At 50.6% G+C, this 14,948-nt stretch overlaps 6 protein-coding genes across 6 annotated transcripts; 5 read left to right on the forward strand and 1 right to left on the reverse strand.

Moving 5' to 3' along the window:
• Positions 1 to 765: 765 nt before the first annotated feature.
• Positions 766 to 2,511, reverse strand: CDV56_107642 (uncharacterized protein; the record flags this gene model as incomplete). Its single annotated transcript, XM_026761261.1, has 3 exons — positions 766 to 1,661; positions 1,715 to 2,025; positions 2,330 to 2,511. The coding sequence occupies 3 exons, from the start codon at positions 2,509 to 2,511 to the stop codon at positions 766 to 768; spliced, it is 1,389 nt and encodes a 462-aa protein (XP_026617331.1).
• Positions 2,512 to 3,108: 597 nt separating this feature from the next.
• SORR2 (putative transcription factor) lies at positions 3,109 to 5,243 on the forward strand (the record flags this gene model as incomplete). Its single annotated transcript, XM_026761354.1, has 4 exons — positions 3,109 to 3,128; positions 3,244 to 4,170; positions 4,239 to 4,610; positions 4,685 to 5,243. The coding sequence occupies 4 exons, from the start codon at positions 3,109 to 3,111 to the stop codon at positions 5,241 to 5,243; spliced, it is 1,878 nt and encodes a 625-aa protein (XP_026617332.1).
• Positions 5,244 to 6,190: 947 nt separating this feature from the next.
• Positions 6,191 to 7,433, forward strand: CDV56_107852 (glycoside hydrolase family 43 protein; the record flags this gene model as incomplete). The annotated part of the gene is made up of 2 exons (XM_026761471.1): positions 6,191 to 6,691; positions 6,753 to 7,433. The coding sequence occupies 2 exons, from the start codon at positions 6,191 to 6,193 to the stop codon at positions 7,431 to 7,433; spliced, it is 1,182 nt and encodes a 393-aa protein (XP_026617333.1).
• Positions 7,434 to 7,855: 422 nt separating this feature from the next.
• Positions 7,856 to 9,469, forward strand: CDV56_107900 (homoserine O-acetyltransferase family protein; the record flags this gene model as incomplete). The annotated part of the gene is made up of 1 exon (XM_026761519.1): positions 7,856 to 9,469. One exon carries the CDS (start codon positions 7,856 to 7,858, stop codon positions 9,467 to 9,469), a length of 1,614 nt encoding a protein of 537 aa, XP_026617334.1.
• Positions 9,470 to 11,244: 1,775 nt separating this feature from the next.
• On the forward strand, positions 11,245 to 12,909 carry CDV56_108013 (tRNA threonylcarbamoyladenosine dehydratase; the record flags this gene model as incomplete). The annotated part of the gene is made up of 3 exons (XM_026761632.1): positions 11,245 to 11,427; positions 11,485 to 11,587; positions 11,654 to 12,909. The coding sequence occupies 3 exons, from the start codon at positions 11,245 to 11,247 to the stop codon at positions 12,907 to 12,909; spliced, it is 1,542 nt and encodes a 513-aa protein (XP_026617335.1).
• Positions 12,910 to 13,376: 467 nt separating this feature from the next.
• Positions 13,377 to 14,793, forward strand: CDV56_108086 (putative serine/threonine-protein phosphatase; the record flags this gene model as incomplete). Its single annotated transcript, XM_026761705.1, has 3 exons — positions 13,377 to 13,935; positions 14,005 to 14,495; positions 14,551 to 14,793. The coding sequence occupies 3 exons, from the start codon at positions 13,377 to 13,379 to the stop codon at positions 14,791 to 14,793; spliced, it is 1,293 nt and encodes a 430-aa protein (XP_026617336.1).
• Positions 14,794 to 14,948: the final 155 nt, after the last annotated feature.

Here is a 14,948-nt window from a genome sequence, read left to right on the forward strand (position 1 = left end):
GCAAAGAGTACCTCTTGCTGTCAGTCTTGTTAAGCAGTACCTACCTAGTATTCATCACTGAGATGGTGCACACGTGTAGCCGAACCGGACGTTGTTTGGCTTGATTCGGGCATAGAAGGGCCGGTGTAACTGTTCCCACTAACAAACCGTGGATTGACCTCTTAGTTCAGGAACAATTCAGTCCGAATACTACTTGGCTAGATACATCATGAGCTCAGAATAGTATGAATCACATCCTACTGCTGGGTGAGCAGTACTTTTGCTTCCTGACTGAGAAGTTCTGCAATGAAAGTCGTCCTTCTTGGCCGAAAATGAATGCTTCTGCTTTCTCTGTCTCTATCTTGATCTTGGGAAGCTTTGTCTTTAAATCGAGGCACCATTTGGGACAGTGGGGAATGGCAGATCAGAGACCTTGATAGAGTGTGAGTCTTTTTCCGTTAGTATTAGAAGGATATATATGTATAATGATAGATGAATGAGTTCCATTGTAATATCCAGTTGGCGCAAGTTACTTCTCTTTCCAGATTGAAAGGACTGTAACATGTACAAGGTAGGGAAGACAAATAGATAATAACAACTAAGTGCGACATGCTAGCCGATGGATGTAACGCAAACATAGGACAGCTTCCTAGTGGATGAGGGAGCGTTAAAGGCTTTTCACTTTACCTTAGACTTCTTCCTATTCAGACTACGCGGAAGTCTGAGGCATACCTAGGTGTGGAAGCTTGCATGAATACTTCATTCCTCACAACATACCCTTCTTCCTCACTCTGAAGGGGAATCTTCTTCCTCTTTTCTAGCTGGGACGGGGTCTTGTTGCATCTGCATCCGTCTCATCATTTCAGCAGCTTCGAAAGCATACTTGCACTTCATCCTCAGCGCCCCACCATAACGGTACATGACGAACGGGAACGGCATGCAAGCGAATGTTAGAAAGGCCGGGATAGATGTCGCCCATTGGGCTTTTAGCGAGTCATACAACTGGGTGGTGAACAAGGGAAACACGGCACCGACGATTGAGCGGAAGATGGCGGCAGCTGCAAGAACGGAGGCTGCGTAGATGGTGTAGGAATCAATCAGGTAGTTGACGATTGGCAGGATAACGAGGACACAACCGAAGCCAAAGGGTGCTGAGAGGACGATGCTGACGGACCAGTGAATGCTGGGGTAGTTGGTCCATGCAAAGGCGAACATGCCGACTGGCAAGGCAACAGCACCAACAGTGGCTGGTGGTAGTCGTGATTCCGCAGTTGATTTTTTAGCCAGTAAGAGCTTCTTGTAACGCCCATTGTTGTCGTAGATAGCATAAGCCAATCCTAGAATAATACCAACAGCAATACCCATAAACGCAAGCCCTCCGATGCCCTCGCTCCATCCACGCTCCTCATTATAGACGATAGGCATGGCACCCATGAACATGTAGATAGTGCCGTAAATGATGGCCATATAGAGCGAGGCCACTAGTACAATAGGTTCTCGCAAGAGCAAAACCCAAGGCCGGTTCAGGGCTCTTTGAAAGACCTCAGACGGCTTCTTTCTGCCCTGACTCTTTTCGAGAACACTGATGTAAACTTCGCCATCAACTTTGGACAATTTCTTTGCCCTTCTGATCAGCAGCACCGGGCCATATGTCTCGGGGACGAAAAGAACCCCAAGAATGCCTATTACGCCTGATTAATGGTGTTTCAGGAGCAGAATAAACGCTGGGAATTACCTATCACTCCTATAAAGATACAGCACAACCCCTGCACCCACCTCCATCCAACGTTTTCAGAAACGAACCCGCCGACGACAGGGCCAAGGATGGGACCAAGAAAGGGCGCGACACAGTAGAGTGTCATAGCAAGGCCTCGCTGAGCCGGGGGGAAGAGATCTGCGATAGCACCCCCCGAGTTGACCAGCGGCGAGCTACCGAATGTGCCGCCGAAGAATCGCAATATCAGTAGGGTGGCGACGTTTTGGCTTCCAGCAGAACCTCCAATGAAGGCCACCATGGCGACGTGGGAAATGACCCAGAGGATTTGTCTGCCATAAAGTTCAGATCTTCAGGTGTTGCAGGCAGTTAGCACAAGGACGATAGCTGCGTATGCCAGAATAAAAAAAAAGCTCACTAGAAAAGGGACCGTCAGCCTTGTGTATCTGGAAGTAGACAAAACAAAGGGAGGGTTTGCTAACCAAGGGACCCCATACTGCCGGGCCAATTGCAAATCCAAGCACAAAAAGAGAAAGGCCGACTGTAAAGACCTCTGTGCTAATGTCGAATTCCGGAATGATTTCGTTGGCGGACACGGAGTATGCGGAAGACGTGAACGTGACGGCGAAGACAGACAAGGTCACAATCATTGTGATGAGCCATTTCCGGGACTGAGACCAGTTCATGGGGTTCTGAGGATCGTCCTTTTGGAACTCAACCACGAAAGGGTCTTCCTCAGTGCCTTGGCCATCGTAGAGATGACTCTTCTCGGCCTCGCCAGGATCGGCTGCTGTTTTGGATTCAGCTTGTTGAGACATACTTCTGCTGACTTAGAGCAGGCAAAATCTGTTTAAGAGAACAAAAGATGAACAAAAGAGATTGCGGTATGTTCAGCTCGTAATCTGCCATGGCTTCGAGTGATTTATACTAGATGTCAGTATCGAAGAACAAACACATCAAGAAGCAACTATCAAAAGACGGAGCTGCATTTCATTGGCCATCAATCTCGAAGTATTCAATGACAGGATGTATGTTTGATTGGCTGAGAAGTTAATTCTAAGTTTGTCATCTGGATCAAGACCCCACTACAGGATTAACTTTAGCCAATTATACTGCTTTCCGCAGTAGAAGCGAAAGTCTCGCGGAGCAAACTGTGATTGGCTCAAATCGAGCTCCGCTAAGGTACTCCGTACTGGTACCGAACCACATTCTCAACTCCACTGGTCCGTATATTTGTTGTCTCCTCTTTGAACTAACCTGACTATTACTTACCACCCGCATAACTTGGTGGAGGTGACTATGAGTACGATGATTCAAGATGAGGGAAAAAGGCACGACGTACCGTTGAAGCCACTACGCAGACAGCGATTGAGAATCTCAAACGCTTGTCAAGCTTGTCGTTTGAGGAAGGCGAAATGCGACGGCGGGCGTCCGGGTATTCTTGTGGCTCCTTTCAAAATGATCTTCTCACTCGCTTGAGACTGACCGATACATGTCATTTTTGCAGCCTGTGCCAGATGCCTGGGCAGAGGAAAGACATGTACGTATAGTCGAAATCCAGTCACCGTTCGGCAAGTGGAAACCAAGCGCAAGCCCCAAGTCGAACACGATCCATTAATTCGGAGTGATGTTCTTGTTTCGGCCTCATCTGAGTCGTCTCCAACTTTGCGCACTCCCTCACTCAAGACCCCATTGAAATTAACCAACAAGACCCCGTCGGCGGCTGAACTATCCTCTACATTGGAGCACTTAGATGAAGACCAAGAGCCAGACCCGGACCCAGATCAGGCCCGCGAGTGCTACACCGCACATGGGCGGTTTGCTGGCGAAGTCACAGCAGCAATAGATGTGAGGGCTGGTCTTGCTCCGGCTGCCACATCACACCTCGTCCCGTTCGTAGATGCGCCCTTGTTCGGAGAGATAGACCTGCACTCTCCTCCGTACAATGTCTCTGATTTTCCTGCTGGATTACCTCCTCGCGCATATGCTGATAGGCTCGTCCGTATATATTGGCAATATGTAGATCCTGTGGAGCCCATCTTGGGCCGAGAACGCTTCTTCCGCGACTATGAGGCGTCGTACTCAAAAACTCATGCATTGCTCCACGCGGACCGTGACGTCTGGTTCGGCATACTCAATGCTGTCTTTGCCCTGGCAGTGCAGAGGCAAGAATCGATCCCTCTACAGAAACGGGATGAAGAGTCGCATCACTATTTTCAGCGCGCGTGGGCACTTCTCCGACCCGAAACTATTCTCTGGGAGCCTGGAACGATCGAGCTTGTACAGTGCTTGATTCTCATGAACCGATACCTCCATTGCACCAACAACCAACAGAAAACATGGATGACGGCGGGGCTGGCGACACGAATCGCCCAGAGTATGTGTTGTCATTTGGCCGAGACGTCTTCAGCGAAAGATTCTTGCAGCGACACGCAGTTGAAACAGCAGGTTTGGGCTAGCTGTGTTGCCTTGGACCGGTAAGCTCCTTGGTAGACGTAAATTCAAGCAAGTATTGCCTTCCAATCATAGCTAAACTCGACCCTAGATGCGTTTCCTGGTCACTCGGCAGGACATCGGCGCCGTCTCTGATACCCTTACCAAACAGGGCCAACTCCATGTGCTTAGGCGGCAGCGACCAACACAGCGGTAGGTATGCCGAGCGTCTCGCACGGGAACTGGAACTTCACGAAATTGGCAATCAGATTCAGTTGGCACAGACACAGACTCGGAACACTCTCGCTGCCAGATTGGGACTGCCACGTCTGTATCAACAAGACGAATACCACACCGTGGCGGTACAGCTAGACGCCTGCCTCGACAAATGGGAGAAAGATCTTCCCAGCGATTGGAAGTTGCAAAACCTTCAAAAGGTTGTCGACAGGGGGTCTCGAGCAGAACGATATTTACTTCACCTTCGGTAAGAGAAAACGGACTGGACCCTTCTCTTTCGCGTGACCTTGCATCTTAGTCCTGCTGACGCCTGTGCACTAGCCTTCTTCACTCTCGAATCTACCTGTACAGGCCCATGCTCGCACGCTTCTACTCGAGTAAATCCCACACGGCAACAGGTCAGGCAACATCCACGCCTCCCAGCCTAAGCGACCGGCTTCTCAGGGAATGTGCTGGAATGTGCGTTGAAACAGCGCAAAGGGTCACATCTTTGATCATCGAGACAATTGAGCCAAATGAACCAATGGGTCTCCTGCCATGGTGGTACCGAATCTACTATTTACACATCGCGGGAACCAACTTTCTGGCAGCCATGTTCCGATCGGACCTGTTCACCGAGTCGGTATCGCAATCTTGGAAAGATGTCATGTCGGCCCTCCGCACGCATGAACATTTGAGTACATATGTCCAACAATGCATCCGGACCTTTGAAAGGCTCTCCACGAGGATCCTGGGGACGAGATATCCTACACCAGATGGCAGTGGGGATGCACCGCTTGAGGAGGCAATTTCTGGGTCCTTGTTTGACGATATTTTCCAGGATTTGGGTGTCGATTGCGATAACTTCCTCTTTGGCATGGAGGATTACACTAATGGTTAGCGTTATTAGGTGCGCTACCACCCCATATTCGGCTTCTATAGTCTGAGAGCTCGGGAAACCAGGCAATGTAGATAAACCGATGATATATCGGGTTGTGTTGATTGTCATGACTCTACAAAGATCTCGGTTTTCTTCATATCTGGAAGCCTCAAAATCTTGTCCTCGAGATTCATGGTGGATAAAGGAAAAAGCGTTCTGGTTGGGCAATAGGGTACGAGGATCGCCATCGACAGTTTAAAGTCGGGAAACTCGAGGGATCTTTCAACATAGAGGAATAGCCTATCCTATCCTATGTGTCTAGAGATCTACATTTGCATCACATATCTGAGTGTTTAGGACAGATTGTTCTGACTTCTGAATACGTATTTGATTAGCTTCATAACCTAGCAGCTGAGAGATTTTCGCGCTTCTGGGAGGGAGGTTGAGTTGAGCTGTTCTAGTGGATAGTGTGGGTGCCCAGGGCCCTCAGGCAACATGAAATTGGAAGACACGTGAAAGTTTTAACCACTAACAATCCTCGATTGATATTGCGATTGTGATCATTTCTCTGTGGATTGGTGGATTGGCCACCTCCTGGTCCGCAGAGGTCTACTTAGTTCTGGAACCCAGTAACTGCAAGTTTCCAATTGTACCTGAATTGTCCCGTCTGTCCTGACTTCTGTGGCGTAGCAACGGGTGAATTGACTTTTTGGCAGAGCGCTTGTCACAGCCTCAGGAGTCAGCCTTCTTCCAAAAAAACACCATGGTCTGCAGATCTGGTTTGGCGGGCCATAAAAACTCCATGCCTCAATTGATCTTCGCTTCCCATACTTTCCTGAGCATGAGATAGAGCAATCAATTCCGTTGGACTCATGCATCGTTGATATTGTCGCCTGTTGACACTTTCCACCGCTCTCTAGAGCAGATGTTTGATTAAGGCTCGTGGGCTGGTCGACCACTGGGAAAGGATGACAGGACGCCTCCTTTCCACCGTTACTACCAAGAAGGGCCAGCTCACGTCTTCTGTTTATTCTCTGCAGCCAGAGGATGACACACCATCGAAGCCTTGGTTCGCTGTAATCAGCCTCAGACCATTAACGCAGAAGAAGATCATCATCCTTGGGATAACAGGGTTCCTGGTGATAGCGATCATCGTCGTGGTGATAACTGTTCCGATCGTCCTACTTCGTCATCGAGAGCCTCCCGACTATCCGAGTTATAAGGACGAGTCGAACCGACCGATTCGCGCCATATACAATTTTCCCGATCCTGGGATGATCCGCGTCAATGGCACGTGGTATTCCTATGCAACCAATGCGGCCATAAACAATTCTGACGTTGCCCATGTTCCGGTCGCTACATCTCAGGACCTAAAGAATTGGACGCGGTTGGATGGTCACGATGCGATGCCTACATTGGCAGATTGGGAAATGGGCGTGAATCACTGGGCTCCGGATGTCATTCAGCGAGTATGCACCGGGCCATAACGATTCTTTTGAGACATATCGTATTCTGACAGCTTATCTACAGAATGACGGTAAATTCGTGCTATATTACTCTGGGGAATTGAAGGACTGGAAGCGCCATCATTGCATTGGTGCCGCAATCTCAGAGAACGAAGACCCTCTCGGACCCTACCTGCCCATCTCGAAACCTCTTGCTTGTCCCCGGGAACATGGAGGTGCCATTGACCCGTCGCCATTTCGAGACACGGACGGAAAACTGTACGTCACGTACAAAAATGATGGTAATAGCATCGGCCACGGCGGCGACTGTAACAATGGCAAGAAACCCATTGTCAAAGTCTCCATCATGCTTCAGGAGCTACGAGATGACGGTATCACCCCGGTTGGTGACCCTGTCGAAATTCTCAAGAACGAAGAGGAAGATGGGCCTCTGGTCGAGGCTCCCAACATCATCCGGACCGACCAGGGCTATTATTACCTTTTTTTCTCGTCTCATTGCTTTACTTCTCCCAAGTACGATGTCAAGTACGCCTACTCGACGTCTTTGAAGGGGCCGTATAAGAGGGCCCCTCGCGCCTTAGTCAAGACGGGGGACTTTAACCTGACGTCTCCTGGGGGAGCTACCGTCGCTCCCAACGGGACATTTATGATATTTCATGCCAATTGTGCACCAAAGAGATGCATGTATGTCACGGGGATAGATATAGGTGCAGACAACTTGATCACACTTAGTGGGCTCAAGTGATGCCATGCTGGCCATAGCATCGAATTGAATACTGGAGACGATAACTCTTACCATACCGCATTTTTTCTTCCTTTTCAGCGCTCATGACCTGTGCATCGTCTTGAAATGAACCTCTATAGTCCATTCTTACTCGAAAGTACATACCTACCTAGCTGACTCTCAGGACGTAGCGGGAGCATCGGGGACCTGCCAAACGTGGCAGCCAATCAGACGTCCTAAAAATGACGCCATTAGCCCTCTGGAGGTCTGCGGGGCCCTGAGGCAGCTCTCCGCCTGCGCAATGCGGAAATTCAAAAGAAAGCACATATAAACACTGTAGGCCAGAATGATGGCTTCTCCACCCCATTCATCAGCAGTCCAATTCACCTGGAGCATTCAGCTCTTGCTCGATAGTTGCCTCGCTTTGATTTTGGCGAAAGAAAATGAGCTCTCTCCAAGGCGTGGCACGCTCAGCTCCTCGCGGTCTCAAGTCCATCGGGCTGTGGAGACAGTGCGAAAGTATCACGGCCAGTTTCACCACTGCAAAAAACCGATTTCAAATCAGCACATTGACACCAGGCACGGCTAATCGTCGCCTGTTACACTCTGCTCCTATTCGGAAAGGACAAACTGCCACCGCCGAAAATCTTTCAACGCGAGATTCATCGAACCCGGCACTTTCATTTCCTTGTCTCGACGCCCAGGACGCGAAGTCGGCGCTGCTCTCGGCCAGATCGATCGAGTCGGGTCCGGAACCTTCATATACGTCCGGGAAACATGAGAACTTCCACTGTGAGGAGCCAATGCTGCTGGACTGGGGTGGTGTCCTGCCAGAATTTGATATCGCCTACGAGACATGGGGTCAGTTGAACGAGGACAAGAGCAACGCTATTCTGTTACATACTGGTCTGTCCGCGTCGAGTCATGCACATAGTACCGAGGCCAACCCGAAACCGGGATGGTGGGAGAAATTCATCGGTTCTGGCAAGCCGTTGAACACGGACAATCATTTCGTTATCTGTACAAATGTTATTGGGGGTTGTTATGGGAGCACGGGGCCGTCGTCGATTGATCCGTCCGACGGCAAGAGATACGCGACGCGGTTCCCCATTCTTACACTGGATGATATGGTTCGAGCACAGTTCCGCCTACTGGACTCGCTAGGGATTCAGAAACTGTACGCCTCCGTTGGCTCCAGCATGGGTGGGATGCAGAGTCTTGCGGCGGGAGTGTTGTTCCCCGAGCGCATCGGAAAGATCGTGAGTATCAGTGGATGCGCCCGGAGCCACCCGTACAGTATCGCCATGAGACACACCCAGCGCCAGGTGCTGATGATGGACCCGAAATGGAACCGCGGTTTCTACTACGACTCGATTCCGCCTCACTCAGGAATGAAACTCGCCAGAGAAATCGCAACAGTCACGTACAGGAGCGGGCCGGAATGGGAGAAGCGGTTCGGACGCAAGCGCGCTGACCCCAGCAAACAGCCAGCCTTGTGCCCGGACTTCCTCATTGAGACCTATCTCGATCATGCTGGCGAGAAGTTCTGCCTCGAGTACGACCCAAATAGTCTGCTCTACGTGTCCAAAGCCATGGACCTGTTCGACCTCGGCCGGTCGCAGCAGGCAGAGACCAAGAAGCGCAGACAGGAGTTTGAGGCTCGTATCGCCCAAGGCGGCAAAACACTCCGCTACAACGATGCCTCGTGCAGCTTGACACTACCTGAAAAGCCTTACGAGGAACAACCCTCCGCAACCGATTCCGGCTCCTCGGCGGACGAATCAGTCGCCGCAGGCGAGCAAACAGATGCACCTCCCGCCGACCTCGTCGCCGGACTCGCGCCGTTGAAGAACCACCCGGTCCTGGTCATGGGTGTTGCCAGCGATATTCTCTTCCCCGCGTGGCAGCAACGTGAGATCGCCGAGACCCTTCGCGCGGCTGGAAACAAGAACGTCGAACACATCGAGCTGGGCGAGGACATCTCCTTATTCGGACATGACACTTTCCTGCTCGACTTGAAGAATATCGGCGGCGCCGTTGAGAGGTTTTTGCGCTGATTTGCGCTTGTACAGTCTATACCTTGTTCTGTGTCTGTGTCTCTGTGGCACAGTCGATGATGAATGACATGATGCATCTGAGCGTACATTTCTTTTAGAGTTTTATTGGATATGCGATTCACCATCTACATACACCCTTCAGTTGAGTCTAGCTAGTTAATCCACGATTATCGATATCATTCACCATAGATAATAGATGGACGCTCCTTGACACAGAACAAATAATAGCACAGCCCTCAGATTAGCTCTCAGGTTCTCATTGGTTTCCAGGCATAAATAGAATGTGTGTATACACGTGATGGCCGGATACCATACAACTTTGGCTTTTGTTTCATACTCGTCATCGGGCTGGCATAAAAAGAAAAAAACAAGAACGACAAAAGAGTGTGTATCACGGTATAAAAGGGAGTATCAGAGGACTTGACAAGCTGCAGGTATTAGTCTAGTAGACTTCTGGGACCATTGTCTCCCAGCCGATTACGAGGTCATTGATAATGCTTTTGCGGTATTTATCTGTCCGTCTGCATCTCGAAAACGAGTTCCAAAACAACTTAAGGGACAGAGAGCTGTAGTTTCACAGCATGGCATCATTCACTTCTCTTGTTGACAGTTAGCAGGGCCAACATGGCGGTAATTTTAGCTGAGACCGCGAATCGAGATATCGTATGAGATCGCTGGGTAGGTATAACTAGAAGGAAGATGAGTATATCAAATGAAGAAAGTCCCGCTGCCGGCCATATCAGATTGAAAACTACCTTTGTAATTTTCGACCCCTCATCGGTAGGTACGCTCGGCATCGTTTCGTTATCCGCGAAACAGATGGGCAATGACACCTCGGAGTTTATGCAAGGATTGTCATCATCGGCTCTGGCGTTGAGAGGTTTCGGTTATCTGGAGTCAAAAAAATAAAGAATGAGAGAGGGAGGGAGGGAGGGAGAAAGAGACCGAGAGGAAGAGTTAAAGAGGGAAAGAGAAATATGTGTAGAAACTGTGTGAGTTACGAGAGCCCTGGCAGCATGGATCCCTGCCTTCTCAAGTATCCTGAAGTGATATCCAATGTCCAATCCACGCCATAAGAGGATGGCATCATCGCCAGAAGGATAGGGCGGGCAGTATGATCACTCTGGCAAAGATTGTTCTCGAAATCAATACCATTAGGACAAGAAGAGGCCAAACTTTCGCTAATCTCTTGGATCTCTGTTCAACTCAGTCACCCACATACAAAGGCCATGTCTTCTTCCATTCTCAGCGCAGGCGCCGCGAAGGATGAAGTCCATGGGCTGGAACCCGTTTGGTTCAGTTGTGTCATGAGTGCTCTTGTGATGGTTTTATCGTCATCGAGATAGGAAAAGTTTTCTTCTCAGATCTGTGCCAGGTACTGTTAGACAACGAAGGGTGACGATGTGATTTGCAATTAGTGCGCAACTTACCCATGTGGCTGAATGAGATGGACATGACATCCTGTGTTGTGAACTGTCGGAAGAGTCTCGAATCCCGATGCCTTTTGGACACGCCTGGACGAGGCACGTGATCATACATCATGGTCCACTTTAAGCTTCGAGAAAGTCCACAGAATGAGCAAACTACGTCAATTGCCAAACACATGATTGTGTTGTGAGTTTCTTCCTCGTTTGATTTTGATACGTACATCCAAGGTCGGTCGGTCGTTCGTGTGAAGCATTGTGTCTCTTCGGGGGAATTGTCGCAATTGTCGCACTTTTATGTCAATTCGGAAGAACCAAACTGGATCAAGGCGGATCTGATACTTGCGGCAAATGTCCTCGTGGCTCCAGCGCCAGGTTGGCCAACAGCAGGCTCAGCTTGCAGTCACTGCTGCGATCTCTGGGGCCGCCGTGGCCGGCGCAATATTCGGCTATCAAGCACTGAGAAGGAAGGAAGCTGTGCAGCATCTCAAAGCTTCAATCCCTCCAATTGATGAAAGGCATCATGCAGAAAAGGTAACCTAACTGCGCCGATTGACTGAGGGCTTACGCTGATTACTGCTCTACTTGAAGCTCACAGAGTACGGTACAGCGGCGTCATCAACACACTTGAGTAAAGAGGACGAACGCAGCGCGGCTCTTGCGCAAAGAGCGCAAGAGGGTGACTATGATGACGGTTGGTTCAATCTCTAACGGCCCTTCCCTGGTAACCACGGTACTGACTCCACGGGCTTTGTTTCAGATCTCATACTCGAACAACTCGCCCGTAACCGCGTATTTCTCACCGACGACGGCCTAGCGAAACTCCGTTCATCATTCATCATTGTGGTTGGGTGTGGTGGCGTGGGCTCGCATGCTGTCGCCTCGCTTGCCCGCTCGGGCGTCTCGAAGATTCGCCTGATCGACTTCGACCAAGTAACATTGTCTTCTTTGAATAGACATGCTCTCGCTACTCTGGCCGACGTGGGCACACCCAAGGTGCATTGCATTAAAAAGAGACTGGAACAGATTGTCCCCTGGGTCAAGTTTGACTGTAGGAACGAACTCTTCGGTGGATCTGTTGCTCCAGATCTACTTGCTCCGTGGTCCTGGGATGACAGCGACAAGGGACGGAAGCCAGACTACGTGCTTGACTGCATCGACAACATCACGTCAAAGGTTGAACTGCTGCACTATTGCCATTCCAACTCTATCCCCGTGATATCGTCAATGGGAGCAGGATGCAAATCCGATCCTACACGCATTATGGTTGGCGATATCTCACTGAGTACTGATGACCCTCTGTCGCGCAGCACTCGACGACGCCTCAAGCTCCTGGGGGTCAACTCGGGAATCCCCGTCGTATTTTCAACGGAGAAACCCGGTCCTGGAAAGGCTAGTCTTTTACCACTTGCCGAGGAAGAATTCGCCAAAGGACAGGTTGGTGAGCTCGGCGTGCTGCCCGACTTTCGTGTTCGCATTCTTCCTGTCTTGGGAACCATGCCTGCTGTTTTCGGATACGCGATTGCCAATCACGTCATCTGCGACATCTCAGGCTATCCTAATGATTACAATGTCGGTGGAAAAGGCCGGGAAAAGCTCTATGATAGCATCATGGCATCCCTACAAGGATTGCATGAAAGATTGGCCCGGGCTGAAGCCGGGCATGATCTCGTTGGGCTTCGTATTCCTATCAGCAAAGATGATGTTGGATACCTCGTGGAGGAGATATGGAGGGGCAGGAGTGCTATTAGCAACCTGACTAACCGGTTGATACTGGTACCCTGGCAACGGCCGGCTCGGGGCTTCTTGCCTGATCCGGAGTGGGAAAAGGAAGGACAGAAGTTTATTCCGATTGATTTGAAGAACCTCGTTTGCATGACCAAGGAGGAGGGCGCTCGCCATGAGCGGGAGGTCCTCCGAGGTGGAAAGGATGTGACAGAGGTATATGACGAGAAAGTCCTGGAAAAGGTTAAGAGGCGTATGGAAGAGGTGGAAGTTCATGAAAAATTCCGCTAATGTATCATAAGCTAGCTGTATAGAAATTGTTTTTACGAATCTGACGGTCTATTACTTACGACTTTATGTGTCTGATCTGCCATAGTACTTTGATACTACTGTGACGACTGCATCGAGATAAAGATGGATTACATAACCAAACTGAGTCAGACGATGCTCGACTAGTCCCTAAAAGGAATAGTCTTCAAGCCATTCACCGACCCGATTCGCTGGTTGAGCCTCAGGCAGACAGCCACTCAAGCCAGGCTCCACTCGAGGCGGTGGAGATATGCGAGCTAATAATAAGACAGCCGATGAAGTACGTAACTCATCACGAGAGAAACCTGCTTTCTTCCATCTCTACAATTTACCGTTCCATGCAGGTCCATGGTTGATTGTTCAGCTCACGAAGTCGTCTTAGGACATACATGCGAAGCCCCGACCCTGCCTGCCATTGAACCGTTGCGGCGTTCATCGCCCAATCGCTGATGCCTGGCGACATCCCGCCCATGGCGACTTACACAGACAGGGAGAGCCTAGAGATCTCCGACGACTACTCAGACGATGGATTCCCACCCTCGCCGCCAGGCTACTCCTATCCAGTGAACAGGTACACCCGCCCGCTCGTCGACTATGTGCGTAATGGATGGCAAACCAGCGCCAAATACGCCTCCCTCTCCGTTTCCCCCGACAGGTCCGACTCCCCGCGATGGGTGCAGATGTTCATGTCTATGGTGACGGCCCCGCGCTTTCGCCGATACGCGATGATCTACCTGGTGCTCCTGGTGTCGTGTCTGGCGGGGTGGATGTTTGTGCTCTCGCCGCGGCTGGAGGAACACGAGGCGCTGCTGCACTCGTTAGATCCGTCGAACAAGGACGAGGTGGGGGGTTGGTTTGGTATGAATGCACTGCCGAGATTCGACGATATCACACATATGATGGATCTGGATGCGTCATTGTTGCCTGCCGTAAAGGCGCAGAAGGACGGACAGCCTAGCTCGCGGAGGTTGATTTTCATCGGGGATGTTCATGGCTGCAAAGATGAGCGTGCGCTACTTCCCTTTTCCTTCTTTTCTTTTCTTCTTGTGTCATGGCGTAACTAATTGATGAGGGCAGTGGAACTCCTTCTCGACGAAGTCTCCTTTGACCACGAGCGCGATCACCTCGTCTTCGCCGGCGACATGATCAACAAGGGCCCCGACAGCCCCGGGGTCGTCGACCTCGCCCGCCAATACGCCGCCTCCTGTGTCCGGGGGAACCATGAAGACCGGGTGCTTTTGCTGCGCCACGACATGGAGGCATCGAATACCCTCCCGCCGGACTCGGACGGCGACATCAGCCCAGAACTTTTCTTTGGGCTGGACACGAAAGAGCGCGCGCTCGCGCGCCAGTTGTCCAACGAACAGGTGCAGTGGCTTGACGCTTGCCCCGTCATCCTGAACGTGGGCCAGATCCCGGAAATGGGACAGGTGGTCGTCGTGCATGGGGGGTTGGTGCCGGGCGTGGAGCTCGACAAGCAGGATCCCTCTAGCGTAATGAACATGCGGACCATCGATCTGGATACGCATGTGCCTAGCTCGACGCGGGACGGGACGAAGTGGACCAAGGTATGCGCTGCGCTTCCTCGATTTCGCTCGCACATTCCTAAACTGACAATGGCAGCTGTTCAATAAACATCAGTCCCTGCTGTATTCTAGTCTGGAGGGTTCCGTGCCGGACCCCAAGTCGCAGGTTATGACCGTGATTTACGGTCATGATTCGAAGAATTCCTTGTCCCTCAAGACGTATACCAAGGGTCTGGACTCTGGGTGCGTCAAGGGTGGGAAGTTGACGGCTATGGTTGTCGAGGATGGCGGGAAGCAGAGCGTCATTCAGGTGAGATGTCGCGATCATCGGAAGGAGTAGTTTTGGATTCGTTTTTGTCTTTCTTGATCTGTAGCTTTGGGTGCATCTTCATGCATTGTCTGGTGTTCGGGCGTCTACATTCAATCTTGTCAAGAGATCGGCATTCGTGTACAAGTACTTAACTTGATACCTGTAGATATAATACGCATACATTT

This window comes from Aspergillus thermomutatus (genome assembly GCF_002237265.1).
Source record: "Aspergillus thermomutatus strain HMR AF 39 chromosome Unknown NODE_25, whole genome shotgun sequence".
Taxonomy (NCBI): domain Eukaryota; kingdom Fungi; phylum Ascomycota; class Eurotiomycetes; order Eurotiales; family Aspergillaceae; genus Aspergillus; species Aspergillus thermomutatus.